The sequence below is a fragment of the Rhinolophus ferrumequinum genome, chromosome 16, assembly GCF_004115265.2.
Source record: "Rhinolophus ferrumequinum isolate MPI-CBG mRhiFer1 chromosome 16, mRhiFer1_v1.p, whole genome shotgun sequence".
Classification (NCBI taxonomy): Eukaryota; Metazoa; Chordata; class Mammalia; order Chiroptera; family Rhinolophidae; genus Rhinolophus; species Rhinolophus ferrumequinum.
The window spans coordinates 30,244,698-30,260,244 of record NC_046299.1 but is presented as its reverse complement, the minus strand read 5'-3'; the positions used below and the strand labels follow the sequence as shown (position 1 = coordinate 30,260,244).

Here is a 15,547-nt window from a genome sequence, read left to right as displayed (position 1 = left end):
GTACTAGCTAACAGCTATCGCTAGAAAATAGTACTTGTGAACTCACAGAATTCATATTCCTTAAAACAACAAAAATATTAAAAGCCCACATTATATTCTCAAAATAGAATCATATGAGTCAAGAACTATGTTTCCCAATCAGAAAAGACAGAAAAGCTAATGGACATATATTTGAAATATTTTTCCATCAGATGCAAAGTACAGTCCGAGAACACAGAGATGGAGGTCATGCAGGTGGAATCTTCAACAGATACAATATTCTCAAGGTAATAAGTTAGTAAAAATAAAGTTTGCTGTGACCATAATTTTCAAAGCTCAAAGCCATAATTAACTTCATCTATCCAGCCCAATAAGTCTTTGATTTGGCATCAGGGGATATTTTGGGAAAGATTATATCCTTGGGAGCTTAAGATTCTCAACATCCTGTACTGTATTTTATAACCAATAATTCAGCACTTGTTGAACATACTCAAGTTTAGAGGTTATGCTTTATCTTAGGGTAATGAAAAATCCTGTAGGTTTCAGACTTTATATAAACTACTACAGTATTAAGGTACTCTGCAGTAACAAAGCTGAATATATATATATATATATATATATATATATATATATATTTTTTTTTTTTTTTTTTTTTTTTTTTTTTTTTTAAAGATTTTATTGGGGAGGGGAACAGGACTTTATTGGGGAACAGTGTGTACTTCCAGGACTTTCTTTCAAGTCAAGTTGTTGTCCTTTCAGTCTTAGTTGTGGAGGGTGCCTTTCAGCTTCAAGTTGTTGTCCTTTCAGTCTTAGTTGTGGGAAGGCGCCAGCTCAGCTCCAGGTCCAGTTGCCGTTGCTAGTTGCAGGGGGCGCAGCCCATCATCCCTTGCGGGAGTCAAGGAATTGAACTGGCAACCTTGTGGTTGAGAGGATGCGCTCCAATCAACTGAGCCATCCGGGAGCTTAGCGGCAGCTCAGTTCAAGGTGCCGTGTTTCAATCTTAGTTGCAGGGGGCGAAAGCCCACATCCCTTGCGGGACTCGAGGAGTTGAACTGGCAACCTTGTGGTTGAGAACCCACTGGCCCATGTGGGAATCGAACCGGTAGCCTTCGGAGTTAGGAGCACGGAGCTCTAACCACCTGAGCCACCGGGCCGGCCCCTCACATTTATAATCTTATTAGTACTCCCTCTGTACCTTCCTCTTTTCTAAAAAGTCTTTTAAAATGTTTTAAGTCTTTCTAATGAGAATCCTGTATCTTTATTGCTATCAAGTTACTCTTCTCAGGATCTTTTCCAACTTTGCTATGTTTTTCTTGAACTATAGCATGCAAAACTGTATGCTTTACTTGAGATGCATAATGATTTGTAATAATTATATTGATATATTCTTATTATAAAAATAAGATGGTTAGAATTAAAATGTGATAAATAATCTTTCTAATACCTAAATTTGCAACTCAAAAGTGAACAGTCTCTTTAGGCTGTTGTATTATTGTTTCACAATAACAGACTATTATGAGTATAATATTAGATGTCATATTTAGAATTAGTGAATACCGAAAGTATTCATTGAAATTGCTATGTTCATAGTATTAGAATTATATGATTTAAAACATATTATTCAGATAAAGTATCATACCTCTGGGAGTTCCTTTTTATTAGTTTATATCATAGTATGACACAAAAATGACATTTTGATATTTCCATTCATGGACTTATATAATAATTTTTAAAGAGAATTATGCCTATTACAGGCAAATTTTCAGTCAGTCCACTTGTCTGCAAACAGTAACGTGTAAAAGTGTGTTAACAGTGAAGGCAGGCGAGAAGATACTCGTTTGATTTCCAAAATAGAAGCATACCTCGTTATATTGTGCTTCACTTTATTGAGCTTCACAGATACTGCATTTTTTACAATTAAAGGCAAGATCCTCCACCAACAAAAAAATTACAAGTAACTTGAAGCAATACTTACTTTATTGCTGTGGTCTGGGACCGAAAACCACAAATATCTCTAAGATATGCCTGTAGTTGAATTTTAAAAAGATTAAATACTGTTTTCTTCCTCTGTAATTTTATTTTAATGCGATATTTAATGAAAATTTTTTCAGTGATAAGACTTTTTTTCTTTCATAAATGAGATTTGTTTGTGCCAATTGTTTTCCTTGATTTGTCGGTGGCAGTATTTTGAATTCTTTTGAGCCAAAACTAAAACCACCAGCTCCCAGATGTGCTCTAGGACCAGCAGGGGGGCTGTAGCACCTTTCAACACAGCTAAGAAACAGATAGGATTATGAAATTTGACACTGAAAATACTCCAGATGAGACCAGCGTCCATCTTTAACTCTTCTTCAGACAAAATTTTAGGAATTGGAGGGACAGGGGAAAGATAGAGGGATTAGTAGGGGTATGTGTGTGTGTGTGTTTTAAGAATGCTTTTTGGTGTGACTATTTCAAGTATTTTAATTAAAAATAGATAAAGGTAGTTCTTTGAACGCCATAAAGCAGTGGGGGGAGATAGTGTTTACTCTTTTTAATACTTATATGTAGAAGTCACCATGTCTAATTTAGAGATGTTTCAGTAATAATTCTAAACTAATGAAAATGCAATTATTTTAATATGTCTCTTTTTTCCCTTTGAAGTTTTCAATTTCCAAAATTTAGCTGTATTTCCATCTTTATAGTTGGAACAGAGTTAACTAAAATAATACATAGTTTAAATTTCAGAGAAAAGTTTTGCCTCTTCCGGCTATGTGGCCCATTTTTTGGTTAAGATGAACAAATAGGTAAGTAATTTTATGACCTAAAAATGTGATTTTTCTGGTTTCTTTTTATAGATTCAGAAAGTTTGTAACAAGAAACTATGGGAAAGATATACTCACAGAAGAAAGAAGTTTCCGAAGAAAACCACAACCATGCAAATGAAAGAATGCTATTTCATGGTAAGATTCCTCTCCCTCTACCACTATCCTCCTCTACGTTAGGATGGTTTTTGTCAGGTATGAAATAATAATCTGCATATTTCTCATATCTTTTTAAACAAAATAAACGTTTCCCTAAATTTTACATTTATATTTGTATTTTTAATTTCTTTTGAAATTTGTATATTTACAATGGGTTGTTTATAAATAGGATTACCATAATGGAAAACTATAGAAATGAGAATGTTGATGGTTCATATTTTCCTTTTTTTTTTTTTAATTGGGTAACAGTTTGTTTCTCCAGGGACCATCAGTTCCAAGTCGTTGTCCTTCAGTCTAGTTGTGGAGGGCGCAGCTCAGCTCCAAGTCCAGTCACCATTTTCAGTCTTTGGTTGCAGGGGTCACAGCCCACCATCTCATGCAGGAATTGAACCGGCAGTCTTGTTGAGAGCTCACGGTTTAACCAACTGAGCAATTTAGCCACCCTCCTTTTTTTTTTATGTAGTAGATTTTGCTACTGATCACTCAGAAAATGTGTATTTACTTACACTTAGTTGATTGGATTAAAATAAGATCTGAGAATCACCTCAGAAGAATGTATGCATCCTATTATGACTATGACTCTTCAGTGTCAGAGCTATACAGAGGGTGCCAAGGTGCCAAAAAATGTACAGACATTTTCAGAAAGGAAAAAACTGTTATTAAAATTATGCTGATGGTAACCACTTTGAGCACCTCTTATAATTGCAGAAGTCAAACAAGACCTGTATTCATTTTTTGTTATCAGTATATATTGAGTATTACAATTTTAATACAGGTTTTTCCTTTCTTAATACGTGTATACATTTTTTTGGCACCCTTTGTATTTAACTTCATTGTTAAAAGAGCCATTGTCATTGAACTTGTTTTCAGAGAACTTTTGTTGAATTGAGAGCACCATTACTTACCAGTCTTGACATTTCCTGGGTTTTTTTAATATTGTTAGTTGGCCTTTTATATTGTTAGATTGGTCTTTCAAGTTTATATCAAATATAAACATAGATATTAATGTATTTATCAAATTTTGAAGCACATTACTCATAGTAGCCCCAATCTGTTCCTTCATTTGGGCTTGATTGCAGAAAATTTTTGAGATCTGTAAAGTTCTATAAAGCACAGCATTTTTATTTCACAATCCCCTGGGAGACTGGCTACAGCAGTCTGAATTGGTGTATAATATCTAAATGGTACTTGGCACAGAGCATAATATTATGTATTGACTTGATGGTTATAATGAAAGATTTTTCTGTTTTATAATATAAATGGTTTTGATTTTTTTTTCCAAATTCAAGTGATTCTGTTCTTCAGTATTTCTGTAAAGTGGAATTCAGTGTATTTTCCTGTCTCTTTGTGAATGGAGACGTTGAGGAAGAGTTAGCTGTTATATTGGCTTTTCTCGGCTCCCACCTTCACCCTACTCCCCAGCCTAGTTCCCAGGCTCCGTACCTCCCCCCATTTGGCTAACTCCGCTTCTTGGCACACATGCAAGGAAGAAGGAAAAAGAAGTCAATATGCAAGGAACATACCCATTTGCAGATTGAATCATATGTAGCAGATGAAGAAAGGCAGAGATGAAAGGATAGGAGAGAAGCAGTATAAAGGAGAGAGAAGGGACACGAAAGGACCACTTTGGCCACTTTTGATATCTAGAAAAAGTACATGGACATCATTGTAAGATCTGATTGCATTCAGCCTTGCTATGTGAGGTGAATTACAAGACACTTGGCTTTAGATTTGTATGGATTTGGGGTCTGAAATTTGATAACTCTAGCATTGATATTTCAAGTGATATGTTTTGTTATTCTAGTTGACTCCATATGTATCCTTATTTTGGCATCTGAACCACCACCCTATTAGAAACATTGACATTAGCAATTCCTCTAAAATAGTTATATAGTCTAAAGTAATGAGCCAGCTGACAGTTAACTTGTAATTCTTGTTTTCTGATTTTGCTTTATTGTGGTCGTGTTTAAGAGTTTAACTTGTAAGAGTTAATTTTTTTTTTTATTCTTTTCTAAGATAATTTTAAATTGTTATCCATCTCTATGTATTTTAGGGTCTCCCTTTGTGAATGCAATTATCCATAAAGGCTTCGATGAAAGACATGCCTATATAGGTGGCATGTTTGGAGCTGGTATTTATTTTGCTGAAAACTCTTCCAAAAGCAATCAGTATGTGTATGGAATTGGAGGAGGTACTGGGTGTCCAGTTCACAAAGACAGATCTTGTTACATTTGCCACAGGTAAGAGAGCACTTGTTCTCATTTATTTTGGAAAGAATCAGATTAGAACTGGTTTCATATTTTTTAAATTTGGGGGTTAAGGCATTATCTTGGACAATTTTATGAATTCAAGCTAGATGTCTTTTAGATTGCTTTTGGCCCTCTCACTTGTTATAATAAAAGCTAATATTTATTAAATGATCTGTATGGCCCAAGCACAGTTCTAAGCACTTCATCTGTTTAATTCATTTACTCATTAGAACAGCTGGTACTTTCAAAAATATGGAGTAGAAAATATCACTGGGCATAAAAGATTTTATTTTGGCCTTTGAATATTATTGGACTGTGGACTCTTTAAAAATCTAGTATTCACATGCTAAAATGGTATTACTTGCCAAGCCTAATAATTTCATAGCAGTGCATGAGGGAGTCTCTTCTTTCATTATGGTATAATCCTAATCCTCAATTTGTGATATTCCTACTTGAAAAGTTACAATAAAATATATCAGTCCTTTAGAAAGCATATTATTGTAAAATAACTACTTTGCTCTTCTTTTTACCCACTTTTAGTTACCCATGTTATCTGTCTAACTCAGTTGTTAAAATCATTCAAATAACTTGGCCCTAAATGATAAAATTCTCGTAGATAAATAAATTATCTTTTGCCATTTGAAAATTGAGTAAGATTAATTATTGAGATTTATTCTGCAGGTAGGGCACTGCTTGCTTATAAAGATCTAGAGCAGCAGTTATCAAACATTAGCTTCAGAATCATCAAATGGCTAGTTAAATGCACATTCCTAGGCCCTGCCTTCTGAGTTGCTGATTTAGTAGGTCTGCGGTGGGGCCCTAGAATTTGAATGTCTACCAAGTTCCCTGGTGATACTGACACTTCTGATTACGGATCTAGAAAAAAAACCCTAGAGCAGTAGTTCTCAGCCTTGGCAGCACATTGAAATCACCCAGGGATGGTTAAAAGCTACTAATGCCTGTGTCCTACCCTCTGAGATTCTGATTCAATAGTCTGGAGTATGGTCCGGGCATTAGGATTTTTAAAGGCTTCCCAGCTGATTTTGAAAGGTTAGCTACACAACTGAAAAACTATAGTCCTGAAGAGAAGCAACGTTTGGGTTTTTTTGTTGTTATTGTTGTTTTCCCCCTAAATTTAGACTTGTGTAGGTGTCTAAAGTCAGCCTTCCTACCCACTTCTATTTTAGATCACAAATTGGACTGGTTAGGAGGCTTGTAGTTTCTGGAGATTCTGTAAATCGAACACTGCTGTTTTTACCTGTCATGTTATCTGGAGGCTAAATATTTCTGATTATTAGTAATAAGCAATGTTCCTAGTACCTTTTCTAAACTGTCTTTGGAGCAAAATGCTTGGTTGTGACTATAATAGAAAATCTATTAGAAATGCTAAGGTTTCCAAAGGGCATATTTAGAATAAAAAATATAGATAGCTTCTCTTCTTGGTAGAGCACAATCAACTGGTCCACCAAAATCTCCTGTTCTCTCTGAAAAGAAAACAAGAAATAGAAACAATGAAGTAACTAAAAGTGGGAGAGAGGGTTCTTTGGAACTAAGGAAGGCCAATCATATGCTTGAAGGGAGTGGGAGAGTAATCTCCTTAAACTTCTGATAAGGGAAGACCTATTTGAGGAAGTAACGTTTCAACCGAAACCTGAAAAATGAGTGTCAGCCAGTTGAAGAGTGGTAGAAGAGATACCATTCCAGATGGTAAAGGAAACAGTATGGTGTGTATGATGGCCAGAGGATAAGAAAGTTTAACCTCTGTGAAGGAAGAAAGTTAATGTGTCTGGGGCATAATGAACACAAGGTGTAGGATTAGAGAATTTGGAGCCATGGTAAGGGATTTGGATTTTCTTTAAGCATAATGAGCAGCCTCTAAAAGCTTTTAAGCAGAAGAGTGATGTGATCTGATTTATGTTTTGGGGGGGAGGGGGGTTTTGTTGTTGCCTTTCCCTAAATCACTGGTTGCTTGGATGGAAAATAGTTTAGACAGGAATTAGAGTAGAAACAGGAAGACTAATTCAGAGGTCATTGTTACAGTCCAGGTTAAAAATTGTGGTGATTTGGACTTAATAGTGGCAGTAGAATTAAGAGAAGAATTAAGAGGAGGGAATGGATTTCAAATATATTTTGAAGTTGGAATCAACTGCACTTAGTTGGACAAATGCCCCTCTTCACAAGCCACTTTATGGAAGGAAGCCCTTTAAACTTCCTCTTCCTACTTCCCACTTGGGCTATGATTTGTGCTTTTACTGGGATACAAACAGGATGGCAGAGTCTGCATCTCTATAAGGTTATTGCAGTTTTAGGTTTTATAGTTAAAATAAAGATAAATTAAATTGAGAAATTCTTTTAATGAGAACAGTAGAAGACATTCTTACAAAGTTCTGAAGGGTGAACTGATAAGAACAATCATAAGTGTTATGTATAAATGCATTGTAAAGCCATTGCAATGTACACAAGTATAATTAGCATGTACTACCTTGTCTTCAGGTAGATCTTTTCCTTTTAATGTTACAGGCAACTGCTCTTTTGCCGGGTAACTTTGGGAAAGTCATTCCTGCAATTCAGTGCAATGAAAATGGCACATTCTCCTCCGGGACATCATTCAGTGACTGGTCGGCCCAGTGTAAATGGCCTAGCATTAGCTGAATATGTTATTTACAGGGGAGAACAGGTAATTCAGTTTTATTCATCTTCAAAACTGCTTTAGAGCCATTCTTTAATCTCTAAATTGACAAGGTATACATATTGCCTTAAGAACTGGATTTCTTTTTAACTTTTGTTGGAAGTATTTTCAGACTTGACAGAAAGTTGCAAAAATAGTAAAGAGAATTCCCTAATGCCCTTTACCCAGACATTCCAAATGCTAACATTTTAATATTCTCTCCTTTATCATTCTCTCCCTCCCCAGTGTGTGTGTGGGGCGGGGTGGGGAGTGTGTGTGTGTGTGTGTGTGTGTGTGCGCGCGCGCATACACAAATATCATGTACTACATGATAGGAACATAGGCATGTTTCTTCACCCTTAAATACCATGTTTCCTCGAAAATAAGACCTAGCCGGACAGTCAGCTCTAATGCGTCTTTTGGAGCAAAAATTAATATAAGACCCAGTCTTATTTTACTATAAGATAAGACCGGGTCTTATGTAATATAATATAAGATAGTATAGTATAGTATAATATAATATAAGACTGGGTCTTAATTGGGGTTCTGAATTGGGGATATGTATCAGAATTATCCTAGGTTATTAAAAACAGGCAAACACATACTTAGTACTCATTCTAGACCTGCTGATTCAGAATCTCAGTGATTGGAGTCAGGGTAAGGATGTTTTCAGAAAATGCTCTTACCTGATTCTGAACCACAGCACTATATTTGAACCTCTTCCCTAAAGATTAATAATACTTATAGTAAGTCTGTTTTCAAAAATTTGTTTGCCAATATTTGAATTAATCTTTCTTTTCCAGGCTTATCCTGAATATTTAATTACTTACCAGATTATGAGGCCTGAAGGTATGATCGATGGATAATTGTTTTAGAAAACTAACTCCACTGAATCTAAAATCATCTAAGCAGCTGGTGGCCTCTTAATTTTTACTCCTTTGCTGAGAAAAATCATCTTGTTCACAAGCCTGTGGCAAAAGGATAAAAAATGTGAAAGAAGTTTAACATTCTGACTTGATAAAGCTTTAATAATGTACAGTGTTTTCTAAATATTTCCTGTTTTTCAGCACTTTAACAGATGCCATTCCAGGTTAAACTGGGTTTGTCTGTACTAAATTATAAACAGAGTTAACTTGAATCTTTTATACGTTATGCATTGATTCTAACAGAAACTGTAATCCCCTCAACAGAACTCATTTTACTAATACAGTACTGTGTTCTTTAAAACACAGCATTTACACTGAATACGATTTCATTTGTAAAACTGTAAATAAGAGCTTTTGTACTAGCCCAATATTTATTTACATTGCTTTGTAATATAAATCTACCACTTTAGACCTGCAGCGGTTTACAAATTTTTTTCATATGTACCGCTCATCTGTACTTCATCTTGCATCATCATGATTGATTTTTACATTTGATTTCAGAGGCTACGTTGAGTTGTAAGCAGGGACTTTGTCAGCTAGGAAAGACTGATTTATTACATTTAATGCGCTTATGGAAACATTTATCTCTCATTAGAAATCTTTCCCATTTAAGAATCTGTTTCATGAATACTCTGGGAATTTAATTTGTGCTACCTTTGTATGTATAAGATGCATTCCAAAGAGCTCTAACTATAATAGTCCTGATTTTTAAAGACGCTTCTTTACTGGCCTCAAACTCTGGGTTCACATTGGAAAAATTTCTCATATCGTTTTGTGAAAATTAGAGCAAGTGCTTTTATTTTTTAGAAAGGCTAAATCCTGCTACTGAACAACTACATTTTTCTTTTCATGGGATATAAATAGGAAGTTAAACTTCAGAGATGGGAAGGGTAATCATGAATAATTTTCCAATATGTTCTAATTACCTTAAATTTAAATGGAAAAAATAGAGCAAATGGGAGTGTGTGATTTTTTTTTTTTTTGTCCTGAGTATTTTTTCCATTTTTTTCCCTTGGCCTTAGTATTATAGCCAATCTATATGTAGGTAATCTCACCCCAGGACATGAAATGTGGGTGTCCCAGTTCTCTCTTGGCCTTCTGAATGGGCAGGTTTGCAGTGAGACGGGCACTTACTGCTCTGGGTCGCCTCATCGTGACGTTCCATCCAGTTGGAAACATGCTTTGTTTGTGCACCGCATGCTGACCAGGCTGGTTTGGCAGCTGTGGAGGGAATGCTATCCCATAAAATGTCGTTCCTGTTCTCTAATGTTAACTATCTTTTCCATGAAATATGCTAACGCATCAACATGCTTTGTTTGTGCACCGCATGCTGACCAGGCTGGTTTGGCAGCTGTGGAGGGAATGCTATCCCATAAAATGTCGTTCCTGTTCTCTAATGTTAACTATCTTTTCCATGAAATATGCTAACGCATCAGAGACATGAGGCGGTCTGTTGACTCGAGCTCCCTCAGAAGCCAAGGCAAGATTTTTACCCACTTAAATCTTTGTAAATGAGGGTGTTCCCATTCACTCTCTACCAGTTTGCCTTTGTTTTACATTTCATGCAGTCTCCAAATAACTGGCCTTTTACAGTAACTTGTACATAAAGTGCTAGAAAATCATGTTTCTTGTCTTGAGTAAGAATTAATCAGAGTAAATGCATATCTGGAGTTTCTATGGTGTAAATTGTGATTATTATTTAAGAGGTCGATTCCTGACCTTGAAGTGGTTTTATACAGCCCTCTAATCATTGCAAACATGATCCTCAACTTATTTGTTGGAACTCAAATGGAGTATGCCAAATTTTTTATAATTTTTCAGGTTCTGGAAGCTTCCAAGTTTTATAATTAGAAGATAATGAGATGAGTTAATGGAATTTATATTTACATACATTTAGCCTATAATCCTCACCCTATGAGTGAATCTGGAATTGCTTATCATGTAAAATTATCATGGTCTATGAATTTACAATATTACAGCCTGTGTTGTTTCATCTAACCCATCGCTTAATTAGTATATTGTTTTTCTAGGAATGATTATATTGTGGTTAATATGTTAGCATGGCTATATTTTCAAATAGCTTTTTGTTTGTTGGGAGCTTGGGGGGTTGGGAGGTTAGGGGATTGTTTTGGAGTTTTTGCATGAAATATTTTACTTTATAATGATGGAGTTGCTTTTTGTTTTGTTTTTATGAATTTTTTTTGAAAGGAGATTTAACTTTTTGTGTGAGTAGTACTATTATACCCATCTTGATTGTCTTCATTGTACTTTATCACATTCCATACCCTCATTTAATTCTTAATAAACTGTTCACTTGTTTTTCTGGGTAGCATGGTAATTACTGGAATAGTATAAATGTGTTGAATGGTCTTTGAGAAAATGAATTAAGATGACAATAAACTACAATTGCAGGAAAACAATGTATTTCTGAGTCTAATAGTGATAGAGTGCCGTTTAAAGATTGAAATGTTGAATATTGTGACCATAGTTGCTCAAATGCTTTAAAATGAATGTAGCTGTAAGATGGTTCTAGACATTTAGTCCATCCAATGCAAGTTTTGGCAAACCTGAAAGCTCATTCCTGGGAAATGTATCTTCTTAAAAAGAGGAATATATTTTTGTTTTCTGTGTCATATAAAAAAAAATATGTTTCAAATCTTAAAGTTAGTGGTATTTATTACTCTTATAAGAAAGTATAGTAATGTATGTATTTTGGATTTCAGTATGCTAAGTATCCGTGTGTGTGATCAGTTCTCTGCTTTCCATAGTAAGAATAACGGTGCAAATAACCCCTAAGTCATGGCTTGAAATATTTTTTAGCAGCTTTATTTTTCTGCTTCAGTTAAGATAACATCAAAGTGTTTGCTAGTTCCTAAACATGCATTCCAGTGTATGATGTGATCCAGTTGTTTACAGGGTGATGAAAAAAAAACATGCAAATAAATTTCCTTAAGCTTTTGTGATTAGTATTCCTGACTGGCCCTTTACCTACTATTGTGTCCTAGTAGAGGACTAGAGTTACAGAGGAGGCAAATTATAATACTCATTCTTCATCAGGAGAACTGTCAGATTTTTATAAAGTTAGACCATAATGTGGCCTTTTTAACTATCTCCTGAATCTCTACCACCCTATCCCCCTTTTCATGCTTACTAACTTAGGCAGACTATAACCTAAAAGACTCAGTTACACCCTCTTAGAAGGTTCTCGCTCTCCACATACAAGTGACCATTATCAGAAGGAAAATCTACCTACAGTTGTCATCCCCATCACACAAATATTCAGAACCCCCAGATGGTCTGCCAATAGATACTGCAGAGCAGTGCTACACAAAAATGGCCTGCAGGTGGAGTTGGTCTACAAACTATTCATTACCAGCCCATGAAGAGATGAAAATACCAGAGGGAAACTTATAACAGTTTAACATTGCTGCAATGTTTTTAATTTTTTAAAACAAAATATTGGTCTGCAGCAAGTCAGAAATTAAAAGAAAAAAAAACTGGTCCCTCAGATAATTTGAAGGTATAAGAAATATATCTGTTTGTTTACCACTAGACTCATCGCTTAGCACATGAGTCTATAATAATAACTCATAACATTATTATTTCCCTGAATTCTCCAGGACTAGTGGTTGAGTTTTCTCACTTGTCATGGAGACATAGAACATAGAATATGAAAGCAGCAAGATTAGCCACTGATCCATTTGTTCAAATGAAATCTTAAGAAGCTCAAAATATAAAGTATATAAATCCCTATGTGCCTGAGGATCTCAGCTTGAAACTTACTGATAAAAGCACCAGACATTATGGCAACCTGGTTGGGGAAGGAAGATAATACCCAAAACCCAAGTTGTTTCATATTCCTACAGTAAAAAAAAAAACAAGTTCTACTCAAATGGACTCATGATCAAGAATCCAAAGTAATCTATTGTGAGCACAAGGCAGCAGGCACAATCTTGAAGGATTAGTATTCCCATAAACTTAGATAGAATTACTGTGGAATAAGAATGTTCAAAATGATTGGGGAGGGGAGAAGAAAGCATAAAACCCATCAGAAAAGATGACAGTGAAAATAGCAAAGTAGATTTGGAAAGCTAAGTCTTTTGGAACTAAACAATATATATTTAATGAAATTAAGAACTCAGTGAACAGACTAAATCACAGATTGGGCATATCTGAAGAGAGAATTGGTGAACTAGGAGATAAATCAGGAACATAACCAGATTATAACAGGAAGAGGTGGGAAACTCGGAGAGACACAGAGAACAGAACGAGAAGATCCAACATAAAGAACGGGGATAGAAGAGATTTGAAGATTTTTCCAGCATTTATGAAGGATGTGAATCCTCAAAGAGAGAATAAACATCTAATAGGGTGAATAAAAACAAGTCTGCTTCCAGACATGTAGTACAATTGCAAAAGACGAGTAAAATCGAAAAGCAGCCAAAGAGAAAAAAACATTACCTACAAAGCAATAATTACGCTGACGGCAGGCTTTCACTGGCAGCAGTGTAGGGCAGACAACAGTAAAATACCTCTAAGTGCTAAGAAAAAAATTGACGTTAACCCTGAATTCCATACATAGATAAATTGGTCTTCAAGAGAAGATGGAAAACATTTTCAGATTTTGCTGAAGAACTCATATAGGATTATTCTTCAGGAAAGAAGGCAACAATCCAGAAGGAAGGAATGGCATGCAAGAAGCATGGTGAACAAAGAAATTAGTAAACATGTTGGCAAACAAACTGAAAACATACTCGTGTGTAAAAAGAGAATATTAAGTGCTTTATTAATTGATGTGGAATAATCTTCAAGACGAAAAGGAAGAGGTTGACCTATTTGTACGATTTGCTCCTATTTGTGTAAAGTAGAAAAAAGTACAATATGCATTTGCTTTATGCATAAAATACCTCCAGGATACACAAACTATTGGGAGGACACCTGGGTGCCAGGGGGGCAGAGGCATTAGAAGCTTCTCACTCTATGTCCTTTTGAATTTTGTAACAGGACTGTTTTATCTGTTTAAATAAAACACTATAAACATTGTCTATAAAAATACTGGAGACGTAATAAATAAATTTGAGATTTTAAAAACAAGGTGGAATTTAAAGTACTGCTTTACAATAATACAGAAGATAGAAACTTTCAAATATTGATGAACTTCAGAGTTTAAGTATGCTTGTTGAATTTTTAAGGATAAATTTTAAAAGAGTAGAACTATAAAAGTTAAAAAAAGTAAAAAACAAAACAAAACACTAGAAATGGAAGTAACAGGTGACTCATGCAGTTTCCCCAAAAGTTATAAAAGAATCTAGAGTGACTAGGAAATGTCTATAAAAACCTAAGAATAGGCTAGACACTCCTGAAGAAAAATAATAAGGCAGGAGGACCAGAGATCAAGAATGGCATTAATGCTGTAATAACTAAGTGTAGTATTGCTGCAGGAAAAGATTCATTTGACCAACTGAACCAGAGTATATGTACGATTTTATATACACCACAGGTATAGCATTACAGGTCATGTGTAAAGGGGGAACTATTCAATAAATTGTGAAACAACTGGTTATTCATATAGAAAAAGATACATCTGGATGTATGCACAAAATAAATTCCAGATGGATTTTACATAGGACTTAAATATGAAAAGCAAACTGTTTTGAATGTTTAGAAGAAAATGTAGACTTTCTGATTTGGGGATAAGAACTTTTAACTGAGCTTCAAAGAATGCTAACCTTAAAAGAAGAGATTGTTAAATTTGACTATTAAAATTAACATCTGTTCATCCAGTGACCTCCATAAAAAAAGTAAAGAGGCAAGTCACCAAGTGAGAAAATATTTGCAACACATAAAAAGGGCAAAGGAGTCATATCCAGGATATATTAAAAACTACAATAAGAAAAAGACAACAGAAAAGGAGCATTTCTCAAAATGGGAAACTCCTATGACCACTAGGCATTCAAAAAAAAAAAAAAAACGCTCAGCCTGATGAGTAATTGGGGAGATTCCAAGTAGGTACCATAAGATACCATTTTACACCTGCTAGAATTGACAAAAGTAAAAAACTTGGCAATGCATGTATTAGAGGATATGGATCTCTTACACACTGCTGTGGGCCCAAGTGCTTTGGAAAACAATTTGGCATTACTGGTAAGATGAAAAATCGTACTTCTGACTATATATATATATATAAAAAAAATCTTTGCGCTGGGGCTCCAGGAGGCATGTAAAAGAATCTATAGCATTGGTGTCAGTGATGTTTATGTACCTGTCTCCTCTGCCGGCCTAATTCACTCATCACTGTTCACTCTCCTTTCTGCCCTGGAATACTTTATGGACCACATGGACAGATTCACTTGCCATCTGGCTTCCTGTTGGGTTTTGCCAAAGGGGGATCCTTGCAGGATAAGAGAGAAGAAAGAGGGAAGAGAGTGAGATTTGAACAGTTGTTTCCCAAGCTCTCATCTTGCCCAGTCGTCTCAGGACCACCTTGGTATTATTGACATTTTGGCAGGATAATTCTTCATTGTGGGCACTGTCCTGTGCAACGTAGGATGTTTAGTAGCATCTCTCTAACGACTAGATGCAAATAACAGCTTTCCCCTATGTTGTGACAGCCCAAATCCCTTTAAAGGCACAATCGCCCTTGATGAGAACCACTGGGTTAGCTGTCCCCTTAACTAAGAAAAGTCACTGCTCTTTGCAGAATGGTCTTGCCTCTTACATAACTCTTCTAGGATTCAGTACCACTCCCTCCACTTATTCCTT

At 35.4% G+C, this 15,547-nt stretch overlaps 1 protein-coding gene across 1 annotated transcript in view; it reads left to right on the top strand.

Annotated features, from left to right (window-relative positions):
• Nucleotides 1-8,733, top strand: part of TNKS2 (tankyrase 2) — a 53,954-nt gene extending 45,221 nt beyond the window's left edge. The window contains 6 exon segments of the mRNA XM_033130249.1: nucleotides 192-266; nucleotides 2,817-2,862; nucleotides 2,865-2,921; nucleotides 4,996-5,182; nucleotides 7,712-7,868; nucleotides 8,663-8,733. Of these exon segments, the coding sequence (XP_032986140.1) occupies nucleotides 192-266; nucleotides 2,817-2,862; nucleotides 2,865-2,921; nucleotides 4,996-5,182; nucleotides 7,712-7,868; nucleotides 8,663-8,725 (585 nt within the window). The 3' untranslated portion in view covers nucleotides 8,726-8,733.
• Nucleotides 8,734-15,547: the final 6,814 nt, after the last annotated feature.